The sequence below is a fragment of the Anas platyrhynchos genome, chromosome 2 (assembly GCF_047663525.1).
Source record: "Anas platyrhynchos isolate ZD024472 breed Pekin duck chromosome 2, IASCAAS_PekinDuck_T2T, whole genome shotgun sequence".
Lineage (NCBI taxonomy): Eukaryota > Metazoa > Chordata > Aves > Anseriformes > Anatidae > Anas > Anas platyrhynchos.
In genome coordinates this window covers 128,296,982-128,320,820 of record NC_092588.1, presented here as the reverse complement: position 1 = coordinate 128,320,820, position 23,839 = coordinate 128,296,982, and the positions used below count along the sequence as shown (strand labels likewise).

Here is a 23,839-nt window from a genome sequence, read left to right as displayed (position 1 = left end):
CAAGGTACCTGAATTCTACATTCGCACTTTGGGACTTTGTGTCTGAGTTTTAGCCTGGCAGGAGTATGATTTAGTGCATTAAACAGAACAAACTCTTGAAAGAGATATCCACCAGCACACTGCACCAATACAAGATCTCTCTCTCTAGTCCTACCATGTCCAGAGTGTACATGCTCTCATCCACAGCACAGTAAGAACAATGATAGAACATCAGAGACATCAGAGAACATTGGAGGGCTTTAGAATTTGTTTGTACTCTGAGTGGGTTAGTTATCAAGGGTACAATTCCATTCAGAGGCAGTTTTCTGACGAAGCTGAAATGGCCGCTCTCCTGGGCTGGGAAAGGATGTTACTTAAAGGGCTCCATTAGTCACCAAAGCTTTTTTCTCTTAAATTGTGCAAGTTTTTGACCTCAGAGGTCAGAAATAGACTGTGCATCTGTTGTTGGTTGGTCTTCCTGAGGTCTCATATCTAAACGCTTGGGCTGATGTTTCCCTAATTGCATTTCCTTTTCAGAACAAGCCGCCATGGCCCCATTCAAGAAGGGGCTCACCCAGGCTGGAAGTGCTTTCTGAGGCACTCAGGGACAGAGTCTGTTCCATTATTTCTGGCTGGCGCAGACCTGCCAAGCAGAGCAATCACAGATCTTCACATCCCAGCGAAATTAACCAAAGGGATCCATTCAGAGTGGGGTGGGGGAAAGGAACAGTAGTAAAACACAACAAAATCAGAGCCATCTCAGGGTCTAGTCAGCATATGCTGGGCGACAAGCCCAGCGCTTTGCTCTTTGTTTGCTCTTGACTACAGGCAGCAAGCTCTTAATTTATGAACAAGAGTATACAAAAGGAAAGATAAAAATTCCTACCTAAATCAACAAAAACTGCAGGAAAAAGAAATAAAATTATTTTCTAAATAATTTGGCAAACAGTAAAACGACAAAGAAAAAAAAATCTCTTTTCACTAGAGACAAATACATAAGAGCAGGAAGCAAGCAGTGTGACGCATCAGGGCAACTATTCTATTTTCCAGTAACTATTTTCATCTCAAATATGCTCTTCAGATGGCTTAAATAGCATATAAATAAATAAATAAATTTTAAAAGAAGCTAAAAATCTCCTGCCAAATACAGACAAACAATCATTTTTCCTTGCTTTTTCTTTCATGTTACCTGAGTCATCCTTTGTGTGAGTGTGTATTTTAAAACAAACACCTTCAAAGATCATATGCATTCATGCCAATTGTGATGTACAAGGCAAAACACTGAATATTCTGTATATACCTTCTGCCTGTGTGTAAGACCTAATGTTTTGTAGTAGACACAGTCCACATCTCTGTGCAAATATCAGGCTGTGACAGGAAAACTCAGTTTCTGTGTAACCTACCAGCTGAGCATGTAGTTAGTAGACAAGACAGTGCGTGAAGTCATTAGGACTTGTTAAAAGTCACCAAGTTGAAAAGCAGTCCCTCTAGAAACAGAAAGCAGCCCCTCAGATCACCACGGAGATGACAGATAAAACATATAGATTCATATTTCAAATCAAAATTTGAAAATTTAAAGTTCCTGTTCCTCAGTAAAAGTAAGCAAACAAATAAATAAAAAAAAAAAAAAGTCCAGCTGTACTTGATTTCCTGTTGTCATAGCCTTAAATCCTGGCAGTGAAAATATCATTCAGGACCAGCATGAAATGCATATGCTCCCCCTAGACACATAGAGAGCATTCAGCCTCATTCACTAGGTGGCACTATTAGCCCGTCCTTCATTTGCTAATGAAATTAAAGCCCATCGGCATTTACTCCTGTACGTGGTGCAGATGTCTGTCTGAAAAACAACGTTATGTTTCTAAGCCTTTTTTAAGAGTTATTCTGGGTTTTAATAGCGTGTTTTGTCATCTTCAGCATGAGAACAGTTTTTCAAAAGACTATGAGTTAAAACCTCAATACGCATCATATATTATATTTATGATGACTTGAATGGTCATGTAACCACATAAAAGATCTAGCATGGTGGGAGGGAGAAACAACTAATGTGTATCTGAAGTTTGACTTTAATGACTTATACTTAAATTTTCCATGGAGAAAATATTGGGGGAAAAAAAAAAAAAAAGAAAAAAAAAAAAAGAGAGAGAGAAAAAAAAAATAAAGGTCGGGGGGGGGGAAGAAAAACAGAAATCTGAAATGCTGAGCCACCAGAAAGTTTTACCACTTCTAGATGTTCATTTATGGATCCTGAGCTATAATAATGATATATGATGCATAGTTTATTTCTAGCCATTTGGTTGTTGCTTACTTAAGCTTAATTCAATAGACCATATAACAGAGGTTTCCTGGTCTTCACTGAGAAAACTATGTGAAAAGCAAGGGACCTGAAATTTAGAGTCTGCCTTTTCTTGATCTGCATCACTTAATAGTGCAGGACTGCAACTTGCTGCACTTTCCACCGAACACAATAAACTAGCGTGTAGGGCAGCTGTGTCAGCCAAAGCACTTCCCATCAAGGAGTGCAGCGAGACTGAACATGCAGTAAAATGTTCTGAAACCCTGCTATGAACTCCAGCATTGGTTGGGTCAGTAAATCAACAATTCACAATGCTGATTTGAAAAAAGGAAGGCAGAAAGAAAAAAAGCTGGTTTTGCTTTGAAGGCTAAAAAAAAAAAAAAAAAAAAAAAAAAGCTCATTTTTAGACCCTACTGCATGCCTGTGCTATTTCTTGAATGTGCTTAGTGGATTACCTTTCCTGGAGACCCCCACAGCTTGTCTCTGGGCCAAAGGCATGGTGGGAGCAGAGTCAGGAGATGTCATGGTCTTTTCCCAGCACCAATCCATGGTGTAGGAAAAGCCAAATAAAGGCTAAAATAAGAAATAGCTGTGGTGCTGCTAACTCCAAACAAAGGCCAGTGGTTTTCCCTGAAAGATCAGTACTCATTCCCTGTGGGAGTCTTCTCGATGCAAAGGTCACAGGCAGGTTCTGATATTTCTTTCCCTTTCTAATGGAGAAAGCCATGAGTTGTCAGAACAAAGGGGTCAGCATAGACCTCATAGCAGCCCAGATGCAAAATCTTGTGCAGACCCTACCTGGGCAGCTTTCCCCAGCCTTCGTATCCAGCCAACACACACCCATCTCCAAGCACACAAACATCGCATCCAATGCCCAACATTATCATGCAGCTGAGTTTCAAGTCATATTTAGCCAGAGCCATTAGCAAAGGTGGAGAAAACTCTAAAGTACCCATCTAAGAGGATCATTGAATGGGGCAAGTGTGCTGGTGTCCTGTTGGATGCAGCTCCTCTGGCACCTATCCTTCAGGGATGTGGCAGAAGAAAAGGGGCTTGAGGAGGGGTAGCTGGTGGCCAGATGTCAAAACTCTTGCTTACAGGGGGCTATATGCACAAAGAACAGTTTTTAAGTGTTGTTCTGTGATCTTGGCACAAAGACAGCTCACAACCAGGGCTGCTGTATGCGAGACTTGATGAGGAGAGGCCAGACCGGTAGGGCAGATCTGTCAAGTGTCCAGCACCTAGGGAGGAGGTGCACAAACATTTGCAAGTGCTTGTGAAGGCCAGGATTCACATCTAATTGTTGTGCTACAGAAAAGTCCATTCAGACATGTATCCCAGACTCCCCAGAGGACAAACTCCCCCCTTGCTCAGAGAGCAAATTGTGTACCAGGTTTCTGAATGGCCAAGAAGTCTTTAGGATCATGTTTTTGAAGGCACTTACCAGTTACTTCTGAAAATCTGGACCACAAGTGATGAAACAAGAGATACGATAAATCTGCCTAGATGGAAGTGTCAGAGTAATAAATATTAAAGCAGAAAACCCCTGCTGAATCATCTCTTCAGTCTTTCCAGCAGTTTCATGTGGAGTCATTTTTTATTGAGTCAGATATTAACATTCAGAGGAACAGTTGCTTTTAAGTAATTTCTGAGGTCCTTTAAAAGTATTTATTTGAATGTTTTCCTTCTTCCATTTTTGTCACTTGCTCACATATCAGACGTTTAGAAAAAGACACAGAGCACCACAGTGCTTGCAACCAACTCTCTGAATAGTCCCTCTGCAGCTGTAACTCAGCAGGAGAGCTGAGCTGCTCAGATGTGTTAATTAGTTGGCAGCTCTCCGCAAATTTTCAGCAGTAATGCTTGGTGTTATAGGTCTGTCTCCAGGCGAACACTTTCATTTTGCTGTTTCACCAAGCAAATCCTGTAAAAAGGAGAGCAAACATTGGGTTTAATAGGAGTTAATGCATTACTTTACAAGTTCTTCATGGCTGAGAGTCTGAAGTCTTCCCTTCAGTGATGTAATTGAGACAGCTGCAAAAAGCCACTAATGACCTCAGCTAAATGACCCTGTCGGTTGTGTCCAGCTCCTGGTAGATAAATAACCGCAGATATATCTACCCTTCAGCTATTTGGCCCAGAATTTGGGAAGGAAATGCTGTATATGAGCCTCATCCTTCTGTGGTTAGACACAAGAAGCTGTGTGTAAGTGAGCAAGGTGATTAACCCTGTAACCATGACCCTGAGGCCGCTGAGCACCTGGGTGCTGAGCACCTGGGTGCCACCAGCAGACCAGCCACTGGAGAGCACCAACAGTCTGACACGACACTCGGCTCATCAAACACAGAGCCTGGGCAACTCGTGCTGTGCTTCTTGCAGTGCTAGGGGCTCATTGCATCACCTCAGCCAAATGCATAATCACCCAAAACAGTAAGATGGAGACTTTTTCTTTAATATAAGTAGTATCTGCAATGAACAATTAGCTCAAATGGTTCTAACCACAGTGTCTTTCAAAGTAGCATTTTTAAACTGCTTTACATAGTTAAACACATTTTAGAGTATCGTGCTTGATCTCCTCAACACCAATGACATCTTCAGATTCTGGCACATAGCCAGAATCTTCCAAGTTTTGTGTACCACAGGAGGTTATCTGTTTTCAAAAACAACACTAGACAAAAACAGAGTCACCTGTGAGCACAGGAGGTGTCCAGTTTCCAAAAGACTGAGAATTTTCATTTTGTCTTTCACCAATAGGCAGTAAGTAATGGTCACTCTCAGTATTATGTCTACCTTTACTTTCTGGGTTCCATTAGGAAAAAACACATTGAAAAGATTTCTGTCATGAACAGCTTCACTTCTGCAGCTTTCCTTATTGAAGGGTAGCATGAGAAGAGGACATCAGTCAGTTTTATGTACAAATTTGAATTCAGTTGGCTTGACCTGAAGTATTGTAACCTACAATCATATATAATTATTTGAACTGTTGCCAAATAAATACATGAAATAAAAATAAAATACAACATCATTAACATATTCAAAGGTCAGCTAAGGTAAATGGAATTTGCATGATTTTGTTTGAATGATATCCTAAGCATATGAGAAATGGCTGAATAGGATAAGCTACCTCCTTAGTTTGTTTGGATGATTATGCAGCTTCCGTACAGCCTGCCTGCTCTTCCCTTACGCTTGAAGAAAAGAGTGAAAATTATTTACTCTGAATAACTTTGCATTATGATGGTATAGAAAAATTGCCATTTCAGGTGGCATTCAAGCTGTAGAAAACAACAGGTAATAAGCTTTTATTTATTCTATATGACCCTGGTATTCAAGAGCTTTCAAGGGGACGCAGAGCTGGCCACAGTGAACATCCATCCACACCACAGTCACAGTGGCTTCTCTCCTGGAGTACCAGGGACTGGCAGTGCGGACACCCCATCCCGGACCTGAATGTTGGAGCCTACTGCACTTTGCTGGAAAAGCAGACATTAATACTGTCTGCCAAATACTTAAATCTGATTTAAAAAAAATCCCAACTGTAATGCAACTCACTCATCTCGACTGCTTTTCCAAGGCCTTACCAGATGGTGGCAATCTTGTTTCATGTTTGTGCTGTTTCCACCCTGACTTGCAGGAGGCAAGAATGAAAAACCAGCGGATGTAAAATTGGCAGCTACAGGCTTGTTATAGGCACAAAATCAAAAGAAAATGAAAAGAAAAATCCTCATCTCTAGTGACAAAAAATATTACACAGGTGAGCTTCCTCACTGAAACCTGCATCTTTAAAAATTTTTCTTGTTTGGTAGAATTATTTTACAACATTGCTTTTATTTATAGCTACTATTCAGGACTGAAAATCTGATCGTAGCCCTATTTTTATAGGGAGGGCATTTTAAGCTTGCATAATGATAAGTTTTTATTTCTTTATCAAAGGTGTGTTTTTATTTAAAAAAAAAAAAAAGTAGTGCAAAGGAACTTTGTATGGGAATGACTCCATACATTTTGCTTCCTGGAAGAGCCTAGAGTAACACAAGAATAACAGGTGTCTGAGCACACAAAAAGTTGTTTGGATAGGTATTTGAAAAATGAGCACACTGCAAAGCAAAGTGGCCCTGGTTTCAGAGAAAAAAATATAGACAGATAGATATTATTATATATAATTCCCATGACTGAGAAGAAGGAGCCATTTCTTGTGCAGGGCCTAATCCCACCTGCAATACATTGCTCTGAGGAAAACTTCATGACGTAAATGGGAGATTTACCATAGCAAAGTCTGTGATCCCTTTTGAACAGGAGGTAACACAAGTCCATGATTATATTTCATGTATCAGGCCTTTCCTTTGTGTCTCATGATAATTTGGCCATTCTGTCCTTCCACAGTCAGATACAGATACAGGCAGAGGCACACTGTGCACACAGAAGTGAGGCACAGAAAAGAGTTGAAAGGGGAACTCTAGCAGGAGCCACAGCCACACGCCTGGCTATGACTTTTACCGATCTGAACGCTCTCTGGAAGGACTATGCATTTATTATTTAATTTGGTATTTTGCACCACAGAAATCTTATCGAAACAGAGGACCTCTTGAAAAAAAAAAAAAAAAAAAAAAACTAATCAGGTAGTAAGTAAATATTTAACATTTTAGAGACTTCAAAACTTTTTACTTTAGGCGAAGAGTTTATCTACAAACACCAGAAGTCACCTGCTTCTGGTCTGGTTCCTCAAGAGCATCCAACAATACACCCACTGCCAGACTTCCTATTGCTGCACTGCAGACCCAGATCGATCCAGGCTTCAGTGTGCTGGTGCACTTCTGTCCTTCAGGGCTGAGGCAGGCTGTTTTCTCCAAGACCCAGCCCTTGTGGTAGAAGCTTAAGTAAAATTACAATATTTCTTGTCCTTTAAGGCATCGCCCATTCAAGTCATGCTCTTCAATCAGAGAAGCCTTCATCCCCTGGCTCTGACAATACTGGATTAGTTGTTGACATGTAGAGGATGTGTTTATGCTGGTGTCTGTTAGAGTATCAAGCTCTCCATTGGCTGTGAGTGCTTGTGGGCATCAGTACAGCAGGATAACTGTAAAGGATTGAAAGCAAGTATAAGGCCAAAACTCCTGTGTGCCAAAACACAACAATCATTATGTTACACACAGACATTCACAGTCAGCTTAATGAAGCGAGAGTGAAGGCCCAAGACCAAAGGGTGTGGAAACATTCAATCTCCTGCAGACATGTAACAGCAGCAACCACCCATCTCAACATAGGGCCAAAATAAATCACTAAGATAAGAGAAGATTTCTGCAGGAGACTGAAAAATATGGGAACATCTGGACAGGAAAAAAAAAAAGTTGAATGTGTGTTTTGGATGCTTTGTAGGAAAAATATCTGCAAGAGACTGTCTTGTCTGTAAGCACTGAACACTGAGACCGAGGACATTTCCTGAGGATTAATAACTACCTAGGAGAGTTAATGACCCAGAGGAAAGCTGAGGGTCATTTAAACCAGTCAGTCATCAGCTCGTTGGGAAATACCCTCCACTGAAGTTTGTTACCCTTGCTGCTTGAACTCCTCCCTCTCAATAAATACCAAAAAAAAAAAAAAAAAAAGAAAAGAAAAGAAAAGAAAAGAAAAAAGATCATACTGCTTTCTGCATAGCCAGAAAGCTCTACAGCTATGCCTCTGCACAGAGAACAAAAAGTCTTCCTTTGAATTTACATTACATCACTTAGAAAATTAAAACAAATAAAATAACATTTGTTATTTGACTAACAAGCATTTGACTAACAAGGTACCTGATGAGTTGTGGAGGGGAGAACATCACTGAGGAGTGCAGCACGTCAGCGTGGGGCAGCAGCTGTGCTGCTGCTACAGGACAAGCACCGCATTATGGGCACCGGGGAAGGGATGGAGAAAACTTTCTTCCAGCCTGACTGACATTATGGAGGAGTTTAAAGCAAACCACAGAGATGTTTCTAAAGATGAGAACGACTTCTCCCTTCTGTATCTTTTGCTCACTGTGGGATTACAGCACATATCTGAAGTGAAGACCTGCTGCCGTGTGGACTAAGCACAGAGCACTGCCAGCCACAGACCCAAGCCTAATCTGGCCTGTAGATAAAGTAGGGAGAAGGAAGAGTAAAAGCGTGACCTAGAATATATGGTAGCAGCATATGTTTCTTGCAAAGTTTAATGAAGATAACACTTTTTTGTGATATTCCCTTAAGGCTGGGGCATAGAGATGCACCAGAGCAAAGGTATTGCATTATGAAAGAGTGAATAGACCAAAGTAAGCAGCGACACAAATCCTTGAGAGAAAAAAAAAAAAAAAAAAAAAAAAAAGTATTTCATCTTTAAAATGAGATCTGCATGGTAGTCATATATCAAGGCATTTCACAACCTTATAGTTTGGGAACATAATGTGTGTGTGTTTCTAACATGAAAAACAGTATTACTGCATCATATCCCAGTGGCTTAACATTAGGCAAAGTTGTGCCTGGAAAGCCTCAGCCCTCTTTTCACTAAATACTAGATATCTGTTAGTTTAAGTATTACTTATTTAAAAAGTTCTTTACATAAAATATTAACTTATTAATAAGTGCACTTGTGGTTATTAATAGCACTTTTATCTGAACAAAGAAAGAACAGGTTTATGTCCTAAGGCACTTAGGTTACTTGATCTCCCTGATTTGGCAGTGAATACTGGGAGAAACTCACTTATCTGAACTTTAGATTTGTCTGAATGCTCACCAGTAACAAGGGCAGGTAGGTACAAGAGAGGCAACAAATACAGGCACCTATTTCCTGCCTCTTTTATACTCCATGGTAGTGCTGCAGGAGCTGGTGGATAAAGTCAGGATCACTCTGGAAAAGCACTTCCAGGGAAACGCATATGCCTTTAAGTTAAGGCACTTGAGACAACAAAGTTGCTTTTAACAAGTAGAAGATCTGGTAATGAAGCACATCTGATCTAAGCTGTTTAATTTTACCCTGAGCATAAGCAGTAACCAGGTAGGAGAAGAAATGGTACTGCTGGTGCTCCAGTCCCCTTTGTTAGGAGGGCCAGCCTGAAAGTTGAGCATCTTTAACTGTCTTTTGCAAGGCAGCTTTAGCAAAGACAGCTTGAACAAACAACAGTTGGCAGTTGCAGCCATTGAAGGACCTTCAACACTTATTTTATTTCTCAGCCATGCAGAAAGGTCCAAGTGGGCACTGACAGACAGTCACGACAAGGGCAGCCCTGAGGAGCTCTCACCCTGCTCTCTGACCTGCTGGCAGAATAGAACCCCAGGCATGTGGCGCCTGTGTTGTCTCCTTGTCTTGACTGTCGAACTGCTAACTGCTCAGCAGCAGAGACCTAAGATAATTTTGCAGCTCTGGAAAGGTCTACTGAGTGTTTCTCCCACCATGCTGGGGTGGGCAGTGGAGCTGTGTGAGCAATTTAGGAAACACAGGGAAGGAGTTGTTCATCTCAGGCAGAAATACATACACACACACACACATTTATATATTGACATTGAAGTACCTATATAGTATGGATATTCTGTAACAGAGAGTCTGTTCTTTTACAAGCCTCATTTTATTGATTTATTTGTGTAAATTATTCCTAGTTGGTAGAATGTCTATTTTTTTTTTCTGTATGAAATCTTGATGCATTTTCAACTATGAAACTTTCTTGCTTCTCTTGACTGAAGCTGTTTGGCTCTGGTCAAGAGGAATGTTCCACCAAATTTCTCTTCCTCCCCCTCCTGCACAGGAAGAGGATGCCAGGAAGAGGATGCACTGCTTCTCATGACAAACTTTGTTTGGACGTTACCCCTCATGAATTTTCAAGATGTGCTGGGGATGAAATACTCAGGATAGCAACTTCTCTTTTACTACAGGAAAGGGAGAAGACTTATTTTCAAGTGGTCTTACTTTTGAGCCAAATGTCTTAGTTTTTTTCTTTCCTTTTTTATTTGTGTTACAGAATTTCTCTGCACTTTGAAAAACAAAAGTTCATCAGGAGACAGAATGATCTTTGGACATTCAATCCATCCAGCTCTCACCAGTGCTGATTTCCCAAGTGTTTATTTTCCTTCCAAGCTTCATTTTTATTTCTTGTATCTCAGTGTGACAATCTTAGGCTGCACCATCCTCTATGAGATCAAATGGAAGAGAAATTCAGCTGCCTGCACAGATGAATCCTCTCATATGGGAGTTCTACCAGACATTCCTGTCATCACTGATAGGCTAACAAGTACAATAAGTATTTACTGTGTCAGCCCTGTGATACCTTTCTGAAGGGACAGGGTTCAACATGAGGGTTGAAATAAACATGGAAAGGCAAGGCAAGGGAGAAGGAAGGCTGCCAGCAGTTCCCGTGCTTGCTCCAACTTTTTATGTAAACCTTTCACTTTCTGAGTTAACTGAATATCTTTCAAGATAGAGCCCTATCACGAGCACATTTTTGACTCAGAATTGTGGCAATCAGCACAAAGTGTGTGGAAATACAAGAAAATAAATAAGTCAACTAATGGTTCTACAGTGGCATACCTGCAAGAGCAGAAGATAAGAAAAAGATTGAGATTCAAAATGCAGAAACTTCCTTTTTTAAAATATTTTTGTCAAATACCAGGGGCTACATGTAAAGCAGATGTCAGCAAAACAAACCTTTCTCACATGGCAGATGGACCTGTCACAGCACCCTGGGGTGCCCAGGAAGGCAGCACCAGGTCCCTCACCAGCAGCAACAGATGGGCTTGCCAAGAGGAGAATTTGCTGTATATAGATAGTAGATCTAAGAGAATTATAAAGAAGTACAGCTGCGAGAGACCCTTTCAAGGAGACACCCTTAAAAAAGTCTCCTGCAAATCAAAATGAGTAAGTGATTCTCCTAATATATGGCAAAAACTGGCAAAGATGACTTTTTCGACTTTGTTTAGGGATCTCTCTGTAGTTTAATTTCTCCTGTTAGGATTACTGTTTCTACAAGTTCTAGGCACGTATTGTGACAGCAGCCATGGCATGAAAGCAGAATGATAATAGCTTAAGTCAAAAATATGTTCTTTGTGACAGCACTCTGAAGAGATAAGATTACACTTACCAAGACCTGGAGAAAAAGCAAGCTACAGTAACCTATACAGTGATAACCTTGCAATGAGGTAAGGTTCGAGCTTCGAGCAATAGCTGGCTGTGACAAGACTGACTTTTCTAAAGATTCATCTTTCATCATCACGTGTAAGCCGAGACTACCTACAAACCAAGACCTAAAGATTACATGGCTGTTTCTTCTCAAACAACTGTCCCACAGCCATGGAGTACATGCAGGGAGAGGGTAACATTCTAATACATCAGCTCTCTAGCACACCAGAAGCTTTTAAAGAAATGTGGAAACAAGAAACCTATAGAGAAGAGCAAGAAGGAACAATATACAGTTTTGGAGGGTAGAAAAAGTTTCCAAAACCTCTGTATACCCCTGAGACCCAGCAGGACTGACAGATAGCCACAGCTTCGTCAGGACTTTGACCTCCCAGCTACAAAACCCTGTGCCTGATGCCTGCTCTGCCAACACCATCTGCAACCACAGAGCACATTGACCAGAACTGCTTCTGAACAAAATGTTTTTCAAACAAAATATTTTCCCACAAAGGCATACACACCAAAAAATAATAAATAAAAGACGACAACAGAACAACTAAAAACACTCCTCAGTTTAGTAGCATTCATTTTCAGAAATATGTTTTCGATCTGATATAATCTGATTTATTATTCAAAGACAACAAGACAACTGCTAACATTCACTCCCTGGAACACTTTATGGAAAGTATGGACAGGAAAATAAACTATCATTTAATATAGGAAATATACTATGATACAGGGCTTTTCCCAAATTACAACTGCAAAATTTGGTAACAGAAGTCATACCTTTGCAATAATAATAGCAAACTAGTAATAGTGATGCTGAACAGTGAGTTTATCAGGATGGAAATATGCTGAGTTTGCAGGTGTCAGTGGTAGTCAGAGCTAGCAATTTAGATTAGCTTCTGTAGAATAAATTAACAGCCTATTTCATAACATGCACCACTACATATGAATTCTGTCATTTTTAGAAATTCATAGAGCTGACAGAAGAGATGAAACATTTGCTCAGGGAGAACAGGGTTGGGCAATTTTCTTTTTTGACCTGGAACACCCAGATCCTCTCCAAAGGAAGCTCTGGAGATAACACTTTGCTTCTGTATCTTGCAAATTCATCATCCTCCAGTCTGTCTGTTAACTTTGCCAGACAGCCATGCATCCATCTTCTTTTTGAAGATAGCTGTTAAGGAGAGGAAGGATTAAGCTATCATAGCCTGAGGTCCAAGAAATTAAATTTGCTACTTCACTGAACGTCACTTGGGGACTGCCTTAAACTTTTCTGGGGCACAGGGGTGTGGATGTTGGATTTCTCCAGACCCGCTGTTTTTGTGTGTCTGCACATTGGAGGGAAGAACGCAACCCCGACACGTGATGCATCCACAGCCTGATTGCCAGGCAGCCTGCCCTTCTGCAAATACCATTAGGAACTTCTTTGCTCAAAAAACAAACTTAAATCAACATTAGCATTGTAATTATTGTAACGCTGCTGAATGGGCCACTCTGTTACCAAAAGTCTGTTCTAATCCCAAAACAACATAGTTAGGATGGGAGACTTTTTAAAAGTATTTGAAATATGCATACCCCATTTCAGGTCCCGAGAATCAAATTACCAGCTTGTAAGTGAGATAAGGCAGCAAGAGAGTGCTGAGACCCTGCACGTCCCCCAGACCCAGTGATTTGCTGGGCTTGGTCCTCAGACTGAGCTAAGCCCCGATAACACCAGCTGGAACGTGTGCTCTGCAGCCCTGGACAGCTGGGAGGAGAAAAGGGCAGCCACAAATTAAATTAGGAGGTGTAATATGCTGTGAGAAGAAAAACAAATTGAGATTGTGAAAACAGGTGCCAACTGACATTTACTCAATACTCAGTCACACTTTCCTTTCTCTATATGTGATTAGCAGCTAAACCGAATTAGGATAGATTTCATGCTTCTGTGACCTTCCAGAACCCCCATACAGAAAAAGAAAAACACCTGTAGCTAAATTTTTTTTTTTTTTTTATTTTTTTTTTGCTAAGGGGTAAAAGTGCCCGACTACTGCAGAGCTGGGTTGGCAGGACTGACACATTAAGGGCAAAATCTGCCAGTCATCTTTCTCTGAGTAGTCATTACTAAATCTCAGCATAATGTAAAAAGGCAAAGGTTCAAGATAAAAAGGACAAATAACAAATATTAAATATAGTGGTAGGTTGGTAAATATTTAGAAATGCAGTCTAATAGTCTAAATACGATGGATGTACAAGCTGTCAGCATAACCTTCCCACGGGACCTCTGACAATGCTGCTATGCTTTCCATAGCCCCAGGGTAATGCAGTTCAACCCAAACATTTGGGGGACCACAATCAGAGTAAATTTGAATTATTATTTTTTAAATTAGTCCAAGCAATAAGTAGCAGTAAACACAGTGCTTAAAAGTGGCACCAGACTGGCATACTAATGGATTTAGTTATCATTCAAGCCCATCTTAGTAGCTGTCACTTGGAGAACAAGCTGAAACCTTTGGGTGCAGTCCTGATGTAGCCCTTGAGGACAGCAGTGACATTTGATGGGCCACTAATCCCCAAGGAGCCCCATGATGATCCTGTTCCTCTGCGAGCAGGATTGCTGTCTCCTGTCAGCTCCATGTGGGGTTCTGTGAGTGAGAGGCCTGAGCTGGGCCTGAGGAGGTTGCTGTCAGCAAATAGATGTGCAAACAAAACGCCCTTCTCTAAACGACCTGGCACAGATGCCAAGGAGGTCCCTGGCTCAACAAGCCCTCCCAGGGGGATGACGTGATGTAAAAGATCACAGCCAGGCCTACCTGTTGAAGCCAGGGTGATCTCCTTGCATATCCCCACCCCCAGTCATTTCAGAGAAGTTCCATCGAAAGAAAGGGATCTACACATCTGTTAGGCACAGTCTGTGGTCACAGAGCAACTTTCAAAGCAGGCATTTCCCTCTTCCCCAAAACCACCAGAAATATCAGAAGAAATTATTTTGATGTTGCTTTCCATCACCAACATAAGGATATACCATCCAAGAACTGGCTTGCAGCATAAGTTCAGCCCCATCCTGCAGGGCTCAGTCCCACATTCACCCCTGAACTCAACTATAAAACATAAACCACCCCCACACAACCCCAAATATGCTATGATGCATAGATCTTAAATGCTTCAGTGGAAAATACTTCAAGCTACACCTTTCACTCATTTTCATTTTTTAAGGTAACTTTTACACAATAACATGAAGTTTTGGGTCTCTTAACTAGAGAAGCATTTCATTAACATCTTTTCCTCAGCACTCCCCACAGCTGAACACATGATGGCAAGCACATACCGTAAGACCACTTGAAAAACGTCAGGGGCCTTAGAAATAGTTCACATTCTCTGGCCTTCAGTTTCATGATCATTCGCGTAATAAAATGTTTTTGCTTATTTCTTGCACACCTGCTGTGTGTCAGTTCCCTGTTATCACAGCTATGTCACCACAAGGCACTGCCGAGACCAACACACTCCATCACCTTCTTTGTACCAAACAGATCTCAGGCAGTGCTGGCCCATCACACTGATCACAAAGCATTTTATGTGCTGTGTTTTTTTATGAGAGGAATGTAGTCTGTGGATGTGATTCAGGATTAGATTAAATGAGAACAGAGTTCTGGAACTCTGTCATCAAGTTTTGGATCAAAATTCATAAATATTTCTGAGGTATTTGTTTTTGTCTCATATGACCAACTCTTCCTGTGAAATGTCAGCAGCAAACCAAGCCAATAGGTGCACTCCTTGAGTTTTGAAGCCATAAACCATAAACCAAACCCTCTGTAGGGAGTAGCAAGGATGGATGGGAGGGTGGAGATCCAGGATCTCCTGCCTGGCTTCTTTCTTAACCCTGCTATTAGAACTGCAGGAGGGAGAAGGTACATTAGGAGATTCAGCTTCTCTTTGCTCTCGGTACCTCAGTACCTACTTTACTTCCTCTTTGCTCTCAGTACCTTCACAGCCGGTCCCTGGGTACCTTATCCCACGTGTCATTCAACCCCCCAACACCCGCAATTTGCAATCTCCTTCAAAATGAATTTGCTTTTAGAAGCACGTTACCCATGTTGTGCTTGTAACAAAGCAACCCAAGAAATAAGAAATGGTTAAATATTGACTTTATAACTGAAAGAGAACATATTCTAAATAACATTTGGATCTGATTTAAATGAACTGTTAGAATTTGTAAGTGTTTTTTATTGCAAGTTTAAAAAAAAAAAACAAAACACAAAACAACAGTCTCATGAATATTCCTACACTGACTAAAGAATAGCTGATGAAGAAAAACCTACTAAGCACAAACAAGACTGCTCTACTTCAAACACTACTTAAAAATAATTAAAAAAAAAAAAAAAAAAGAGAATCAATAGCATTTTTTCCTTAAACATATTAAGCAAATGTTGAAAATACCTCAGATAAGTATCTTTGTAAGATTTTCTTCTTAGGTCTTGTGAATTAAAGACTCAAAAGATACAGCAGACTACTAATGTTAAGAATGGAATTGATCTTGCATGGGGAATTGTTGGTAGCAAAGAGAAGTTTCTTTTAAATTATATTATTCCTGGCCCACAAAACACAGATCCAGAAATGAGTCCTAAATGTGATTTTTCCCTCAAATTATAGAGAAACTGCTACGATGCAGGAGGGAAAAGCACACATGGTCAAATCAGCTTCAAAGACAGCAAACTTACTAATTTAGCATTCATATTGGCATTTTGTTCCAACTTCTTTTAACCAAGATTTCATTCCATGTCCTTACCTTTATTTATAAATAAAAAGCTTTTGTTACTGTTCTTTTTTTTTTTTTTTTTCTTAAAAAATAAAAACAACAAAAAAAAAAAACCACTTGGATATTTCCATGCTCTAAACATCTGCAATTCCAACAACACAGGATTCCTTGCTCATACCTTCTCCACAGATACAACCCCTCTGACTTGAAGCCAGGCCAGTGCTGTTTGAGAAATGGATGAATCCACACCACCACTTAGCCACAAAGATGTTTACATTGTCCATACTTCAAGGGCAGTTATAAAGAAAACTATTGAGAACAGTTTTACATATAAATTCTACAAATGGTAGTGAATTAGACTTTAAGTAGTTTTTTTCTGTTCACTCTTCTAATTAGCTAGTAAACAGCAAATCATTTTAAGCATTGCTCAATCAATATTGGCAGCTACAGAACCAAGAAAAGTTTTTTGATATGAAGATTCAGATTTTTGACAGTGGCACCTCTTTATGTACCTCTCTTAATCAGTTTTGTTGTTGGTGGTAGTTTTTCTTTGTTTTGGTGAGTTGGATGAAGACACAGAAGATATGAAGCACTGTAACATCAAAAATTAAACTTGAGAAACCAAATGACTGCTCAAATCATTCTATTTAATATTCTTAGTTTAATAAATTACTGGATTAGTTGGAAAGACAACTTAATATCCTACATGGCATCACCCATGAATTTTAGTTTTGTCCCCGATACCAGCAGCTGAAAGAGTCCAAACAGCTATCTACTGATTATTAGTGTGCTTCATGTGGTTCAAGATAACATCCTTTAGAGAATACATTCTTGGTAGTCTCAGTAGTCTCGAGGAGGAAAAAAAATAGCACGGATTCTGTAGCAAGTGAAGAATTTAGCACAAATGTTAATACATGGAATCATTTTTAATAGCTCAGGTACTTCAGCAAGGTTTTTTTCTGGTACGAGAACAAGCCTGCACCTTGGTCCTAAAGCATCCTTATCACTGAAATTCAGCTTTGCAAGCTGTATTTATATCCTGTCCTGATAAGTAAGGATGTATTTAAAAGACATTTAACACAGCTGTTAACTGGAAGCCTCAGCAGCACTTAGAACCTAAACATAAAAATAACTTCGGTGTTTTTTTTGTTGTTGTTTTTAAATATGTGATATACAGGAGAATCTGGACCCATGTTTCCTTTCCCAGCACTGCAGAATGTCAGCAAAATTAATGAACTCCAAGCTGAGTGATACTGAAGTTCCACATTGCATTGATGTGATTACCCAAGACTGCAGAACAGAGTTCTGCACTCCTATCCTCTTCTCCCCCAAATACCTCTTAATGTTCTTACGTTAGGTATAAGCACACCTTGTTTGTTTGCAATATTTTGTATGAAGTCCTTGAAAACCAAGAGGAAAATGTTTTCCTTCAAAATCCACCTTAACTTCACTTTCAAACTGAAAAATAAGAAACCTATAGCTTGCTAACATGAGGTGGCTTGTGCAAAGGAAGCTTTGTACTTATCCTAATACTTGTTAAAAGAACAAGTTTTTTAATTCCTAGCTATTTTGTGCATGGAATAACTGGCTCACTTACACAACAATCTTCCACATGTTCTGAATGAACAAATGTTCCCAATTCCCACAAGTTTCTCAGAAGCTCCTAAGATTCCAGTGCTAATTGAAAATTCTGTGTCTATTAATTCAATGCAGAATTACCGCATTTCTCAACCTCAAGCTGAGAAAATCCAGGACACAGTGACTGAAAAGATTACTTGGAATTTGCCTTTTAAAAATGTTACACTAAGAAAGACCAAGGACATTTTTGAAAACTATATTCCTTCCTCCTAATAAATAGCTCTTAATTTCCAGTAAATTCAGAATAATCTAGTTCTGTAGTTAAACCCAACCTCAGAATTAACTTATGTACCAGCTCAGTTTTAAAATGTCAAACAAGAATTCCAGTTAGCTCTTTCTAAACTAAATGTCAAATGATTTAACATGCAGATTTCCCCCATCCCAACCCCAACATGCCAGAGTAATTTAAAGAGACACAGCATGGGAAACAGTTATGTGAGATACTTACACAGAAATACTTACACACAGAAATATTCCAGCATCTTGCTGTGTCCATGGTGGGGGAATTGCAGTGGCATAAATGTTTCAAAGTGTTCATGAAAAGAAAGCTTACTTTCTTTTTAAATCCTTAACAGAAGTAAACTTGTTGTTTCCATTATATAATTTCCTTACTTCCAAGAGAAAAAACATGAAAATTGTAGTTAAATAAATCAAATGTAGAGTGATGCTGATTACCAAACACCAAACATTATGAAATCTTCAGCAATCCTCACACATACACTAAACATCACAAACAATATAAACCAGATAATGTGATAGACTGGAGAATTAAATAAGCCACAGAGCCACAGGCACATATGACCCACATTTAACAAATGGCAGATACTTCTAAGAATTCATAAAAAAAATAATATAATGGAGTGAATTTCCTGCCATGAGATTATCCTCGGATAACAGCCTTAATAAATATGAATTTGCAAGCAGTTAATGAAATTCTTGACATGTGTCTATATCCTGTAGCAACATCGTGCAAATTAGTGAAAACAGTAAACACTTTACCCTAGGGTCAAAGAACTAACATCTCTGTAGCTCAGGACATCTTTTTGATGAATGTGAAACAGCTGGAATAAATATATCAAGGGTAACAATTGTGCTCTCCCATGGCAGATCCAGCTGCTGCAAAAATAAACCCAGAGGGGAAAAAAAAGCCAAATAGTTAAAAAAAAAAAAAAAAAAAAAGCACGCCCCATATAATTACACAGTTTCTGTATATATTCTTTTAGAATACAGGACACCGGAAATGCTGATTGAAAATTAGTGTAGTGATACATTTGTTAAAAGTAAAACCAGTTTATAAAGCATTTTAAAATCAAGAAATTACTTTTTTTTTTTAAGCACCAAGTAACAGCAATATTTACCTTCAGTGATTTTTTCTTCTAGATCCGAGAAACATTCATACCTGCTAGTGAGAAAGTTATGTTTTTGGTTGTTTTTTTTTGTTTTGTTTGTTTTTTCCAAATAAACAGTGAGACTCACAATAATCCTGTTAATACTTTATTAGTGTATTTTTATTTTTATTTTTTTTTTTAGCTTTGGACAGAACATAAATGCAAACTCCAAAAAAAAAAAAAAAACAGAGTCCTCAGCCTTCTAGTACAAGTGACCCTGGCAGTCTGTTTCACGTTCATTCTTTGTTACGGAAACGAGAGGATGGGGAAGGGAGGGAAAAAGCATCAATAGAACAATTAGGCACACAGCTGACACTTACTGTACAATGATATGCACAAGTAATTTATAACAGCTATATTCATGAGATGTGCTCTTCAGATTTTTCCCTTGTAATGTATGAGCTATGCTCACATGAGCAATGATCATTAAGAACAAGGGAATTAACAAAGGAGTAACAAATAAGACTTTTAAAACAAGTCTTTAAATAAACTAACGCAACAACAGAATGCAAAATTGTTTAGCTGAGAAGACATTTTTAACCTAGACTTCAAAACATTAAAAATTCATTTATTTTACAGTTATTCAAATACACATGCATTTAATGAAAATATTGCACAAAATTAAAATTTAGATTGTGGAATTCATATATTTTTATTTTGGTACACATTCTGGTAGCACTTAAAATTTACTGTTTAGTTCTAGCAAACACCAGCAGCACAAGCTTGAGGATGAACCAAATGAAAAATTGAATTGCTCATTTTCTCTTAAAAGTAATTAAGGCTAAAACAAGTGCATTTGTTGACGATGGCACAATTTTCAGCGGCCAGTCACAGCACCCAAAGGCCAGAAGATACACCCATAAACTTAAGTGCTGTATATTAACATTCAGTTTTGGAGACTTTATAGGATAACAGGCTGCATGGGTTGACAGGGCAGGTATTTTAAATCCTCAACAGGAAAACCACTTAAATAAAGATGCATACAAACTTTTAAACAAAAAGTATTCATTTCTGATCATTCTTGCCAGCTAACAGGCACCACTGAATTAGGAAGCCACATTCTGTAATTAAATACAGAAGACAAAACTTTAGTACATATATACATATGCACACACATGTATATAAATGTGTGTATAAGTATATATATGTAATAAATTCATTAAGTAAAATGACTAACAAACACATTGTATTATGTTCAGTTCACATTCCTAGAGATATTATTTTATTTTTTTGTACAGAAATGTACCAGACAATTAAGAAAATCCTGAATTTGCACACGATTGCTATTCTCTTCATTTTTTTCATGGTACCTGCAGATAGAAAAGAGGCTCCACAGATTTGACAAAACAGTATTTAAACTTCCCATTTTCATACTGTATAACTAATTCAGTGATTTAAAAGATATAAATTAGGTTTGGTAGTATCAATGATATATTTACTATATCACCAAGAACAACTACTGAATGATCTTTATCAGTCAGATATCAGGTATAACGGAGCATACCCTGACATCAGAGGAAGATACAGGCATGTAAACAATAGTAGCTGGCTATGTTGATTACTTCACACAGGAACTCAAGAATTTTGTTAAATTCAACAGCACTTAATCATCACACTTCTACAAAACCTGCAGAGAGGAAGGGGGAAGGATTCATACATATTTGCCAACTTGTCTTCCTAGAAATTATAAAAGAAAGGGATTTAATTTACAGTATTTAGTTCTGCAATAGAGAAAAAAACAAGTGCACTTGAGCCCATGCATACTGTATGAGAATGTTAACAGTACAATATGATCACCATTAAGTAGTATGATAAAAGGCTACATTGTGTGAATAGAGTCCATAAGAAAAAAATATCTATATAGAGGCTTCAGTCAATTTAACTAGGTCCTTTAAGAGCTTTCTATCTTCTCTTAGAACACTTCCATAAAAAGTCTGTGTTCCCTCCTTGCATAAAAGGATCATTTGTTCCCATTTCGACACAAATTGCTATAAAGATCCTTGATCAATAGCTGTATCTTACCCTGTATTTAGTGTTCAGAAAAAAAATGGACTCTGCAGGATCTTTCTATTCACCTGAATAGTGGTGCTCATAAACAGCAGGGGACTATGAAAAAGAAAACACAAACTGAGAAATGCTGTGGCCAAACAGGATTACTCATGTTACTTTATTTTTAGTTGGACATAAATTATTTGATGAAACTAAACAGATGGATGTGGGGCCTTGATGTCAAATTTTTATTAAAATTTTACACTATGCAAAAAAATAAAAAAAATATTTAAAAAAATATTGTAGTTTTATCTCCTTTTTATTTTCATATATACACTGAGATGCATTCAGGAATTTCCAAATGTTTGCATATGACTAGTGAAATCTTTTATCTGTAAGGAACCAACTAATTCTAACATTTTTCCATGAGGCTTGCACACCCAAAGGTAAAGAATCCTTCAAGTGGGTAGGACAGTCTTTTACACCCAAAGTGTTTCAGATTTTAAGAGGGGAGTTGTGTGAGAACTGCTTCTTCATGCCATTTCCTCTTCTTCTAACATGAGATGTCTATCCTCTTTGAAACATGTACCCCCTTCCTTCTACAACTATCATCTTGACATATGTTCAAATACACCAATTGAACATAAATATGATGCCCCTTCTCCACTGAAGTCACATGCAAAATGTATGCCAGGTGCTGTAAGAGCAGAGCATGGCCCTTAGAGCTACAGAATAATCAGAATAAAGGGTTTATTTCTACTGCACCTCTGCCTTTACTAAACCCCCCGATAGATGTTAGTTTATTTTTCAAAACATAAAAGGTACACTTTATGTGGCATAAAAACCACATTACCTCAACTTTTCTTTAATAAATATACTTTTATGATGGGGGCGTAACTATATCTCCCCTCCCCGATGAACCTGCTGTTCCAGAGACTGCTTTTCATGTTAGCTCAGCCTTTACAGGAATGTTAAATAAGCCCTACGGAGTCTCAACAGCCATAAGGTAGAACAATTCCACCTGATTCTCACACATTGCACTATCTCCCAGTGCCAAAATATTATTTTCCTCCACTGTATCGCCATAGCTGTTGTGCTTCACTCAAACAGTCTGGCACTTTTCATTGCTGGCAAACATCAACTCAGGAACGGAAGGAATCAGCATTCTTATACAATGGGCCAGTATTCTTCTCAATGTTGCATGAAGACGCACCAAATCATTTAAGACACACGAACCCTTCTGGTAGTGGTTGAATTACAAGTGAAGATGAGAAGATCCACAGGTCTTACAGATGCATTAATAATCTAATATGTGACACTAAAAGACTGGTGCAGAAGTAACAGCATGTGAGTTTGAAGCCCCAGAGAATCTGCCCAAGTAATTAGTCCTGGACAAACATACACCAGCTTAATAGGTTTGAAGTGTCACCTTTTCTGCAAGGAAGGCGCTTGAGTAGTGTGTAGTCTCTGTTTGTACCTCTGCATCTGCTTTGACCGTGAATGCAGTTTGTTGAAGAGCTCATGGAACTTATTTTGTGGAAATAAGGTTTCTAAGAATCTCTCCAGAAAGACATACACCATTCTCTTATTCAGTTGAGTGTGCTGGAACATTTCAAAGACCCGAAGAATGCCTTTTCGAGTTGTCTCAGCGCCTATGATGTGCTTCAGCTCATCTACAAAAATAAAAATTACACATAAGTTTAAATCAAATTCTACCTGTTAACAACAAATTTAAACTGAATGTTAAGTCTTTTGAATAATTTGTCTGGACTTTTCAAAAATTATGTCGCTTGAATTTTGAAGTGACAGTACCTCTGTTATAAACAGCATGAAAATACTAAAAGTTCTCTTATAGCTGAATTGATCTCCGAAAATTACTTCTTTCACAGTGCATATGTGGAAAATATGCAAAAAATATGTATGCTTTTTTATAGTGAAATCATGCTGCATTGGAATACATATTTTTAACGTACTAAGCTTAAATCCTCTAGTGAAACTAAGTACAGGGTTGGTTCTAAGAACTACAGTTGCAAAGGTACCACATGTGAAGATTTTCAGTGCATTAATAATTAAAACCACTTTCATTTGGTGGTTTTAAATCAACATTTCAGTAAATCAACAAGAATACTAACATTAACACCAGTATCACTAGATGGTAAGGATTATTTGGCTTCAAACACAAACCCACTTACCTGGCATTACCTCCAGTAATTTGGTCTTCCCTGCTACTCTTGTTCTCATTCTAATAGCTTTGTCTCTCCGCGGAACAGTCTCTGCTAAAATGCCATTGGGCCAAAAAGCATCTCTGTAACAAAAGCAAATCTGTCAAAATACATTAACATTTTAATCAAGTGAAAGGTTCTTTTTAATCCCTTCCAAGCTATCTCATAAGATAAATACAAGAAAGTAATTTATACAGAACTTCATACACTTTAAATATCAGAGCAGGAAGAAGAAAAGTGAAAAAGGAATAATCCAAAGTAGGAAGTATGATACACTCAATCTATTTGTGGTTAACTTCATGCTACTTTCAGTACAGGAACATCCAAATACCACATACTTGTTGCATAAAATATATGTAAAATTTGCTTTTACCAATCAGTCTCCATTGCCACTGACAAACTGTAGCCTCAGGTCTATTAACTGTTTCAACAGATCTCTGACAGAAGTTAGCCTATGAACATGCTAACCCTGAGA

General features: G+C 38.6%; 1 protein-coding gene across 6 annotated transcripts in view; it reads right to left on the bottom strand.

Moving 5' to 3' along the window:
• Positions 1-19,246: 19,246 nt before the first annotated feature.
• Positions 19,247-23,839, bottom strand: part of SNX13 (sorting nexin 13) — a 67,874-nt gene continuing 63,281 nt past the window's right edge. For 5 of the 6 annotated variants that reach the window (XM_038174623.2, XM_038174621.2, XM_038174622.2 and 2 more), the window contains 2 exons: positions 23,335-23,447; positions 19,247-22,815 (listed from right to left, as the gene is read on the bottom strand). In XM_038174623.2, the coding sequence (XP_038030551.1) occupies positions 22,568-22,815; positions 23,335-23,447 (361 nt within the window). In that variant the 3' untranslated portion in view covers positions 19,247-22,567. Of the gene's footprint in view, positions 22,816-23,334; positions 23,465-23,839 lie in introns of all 6 variants that reach the window. The other variant, XR_005263327.2, reaches the window with a different exon arrangement.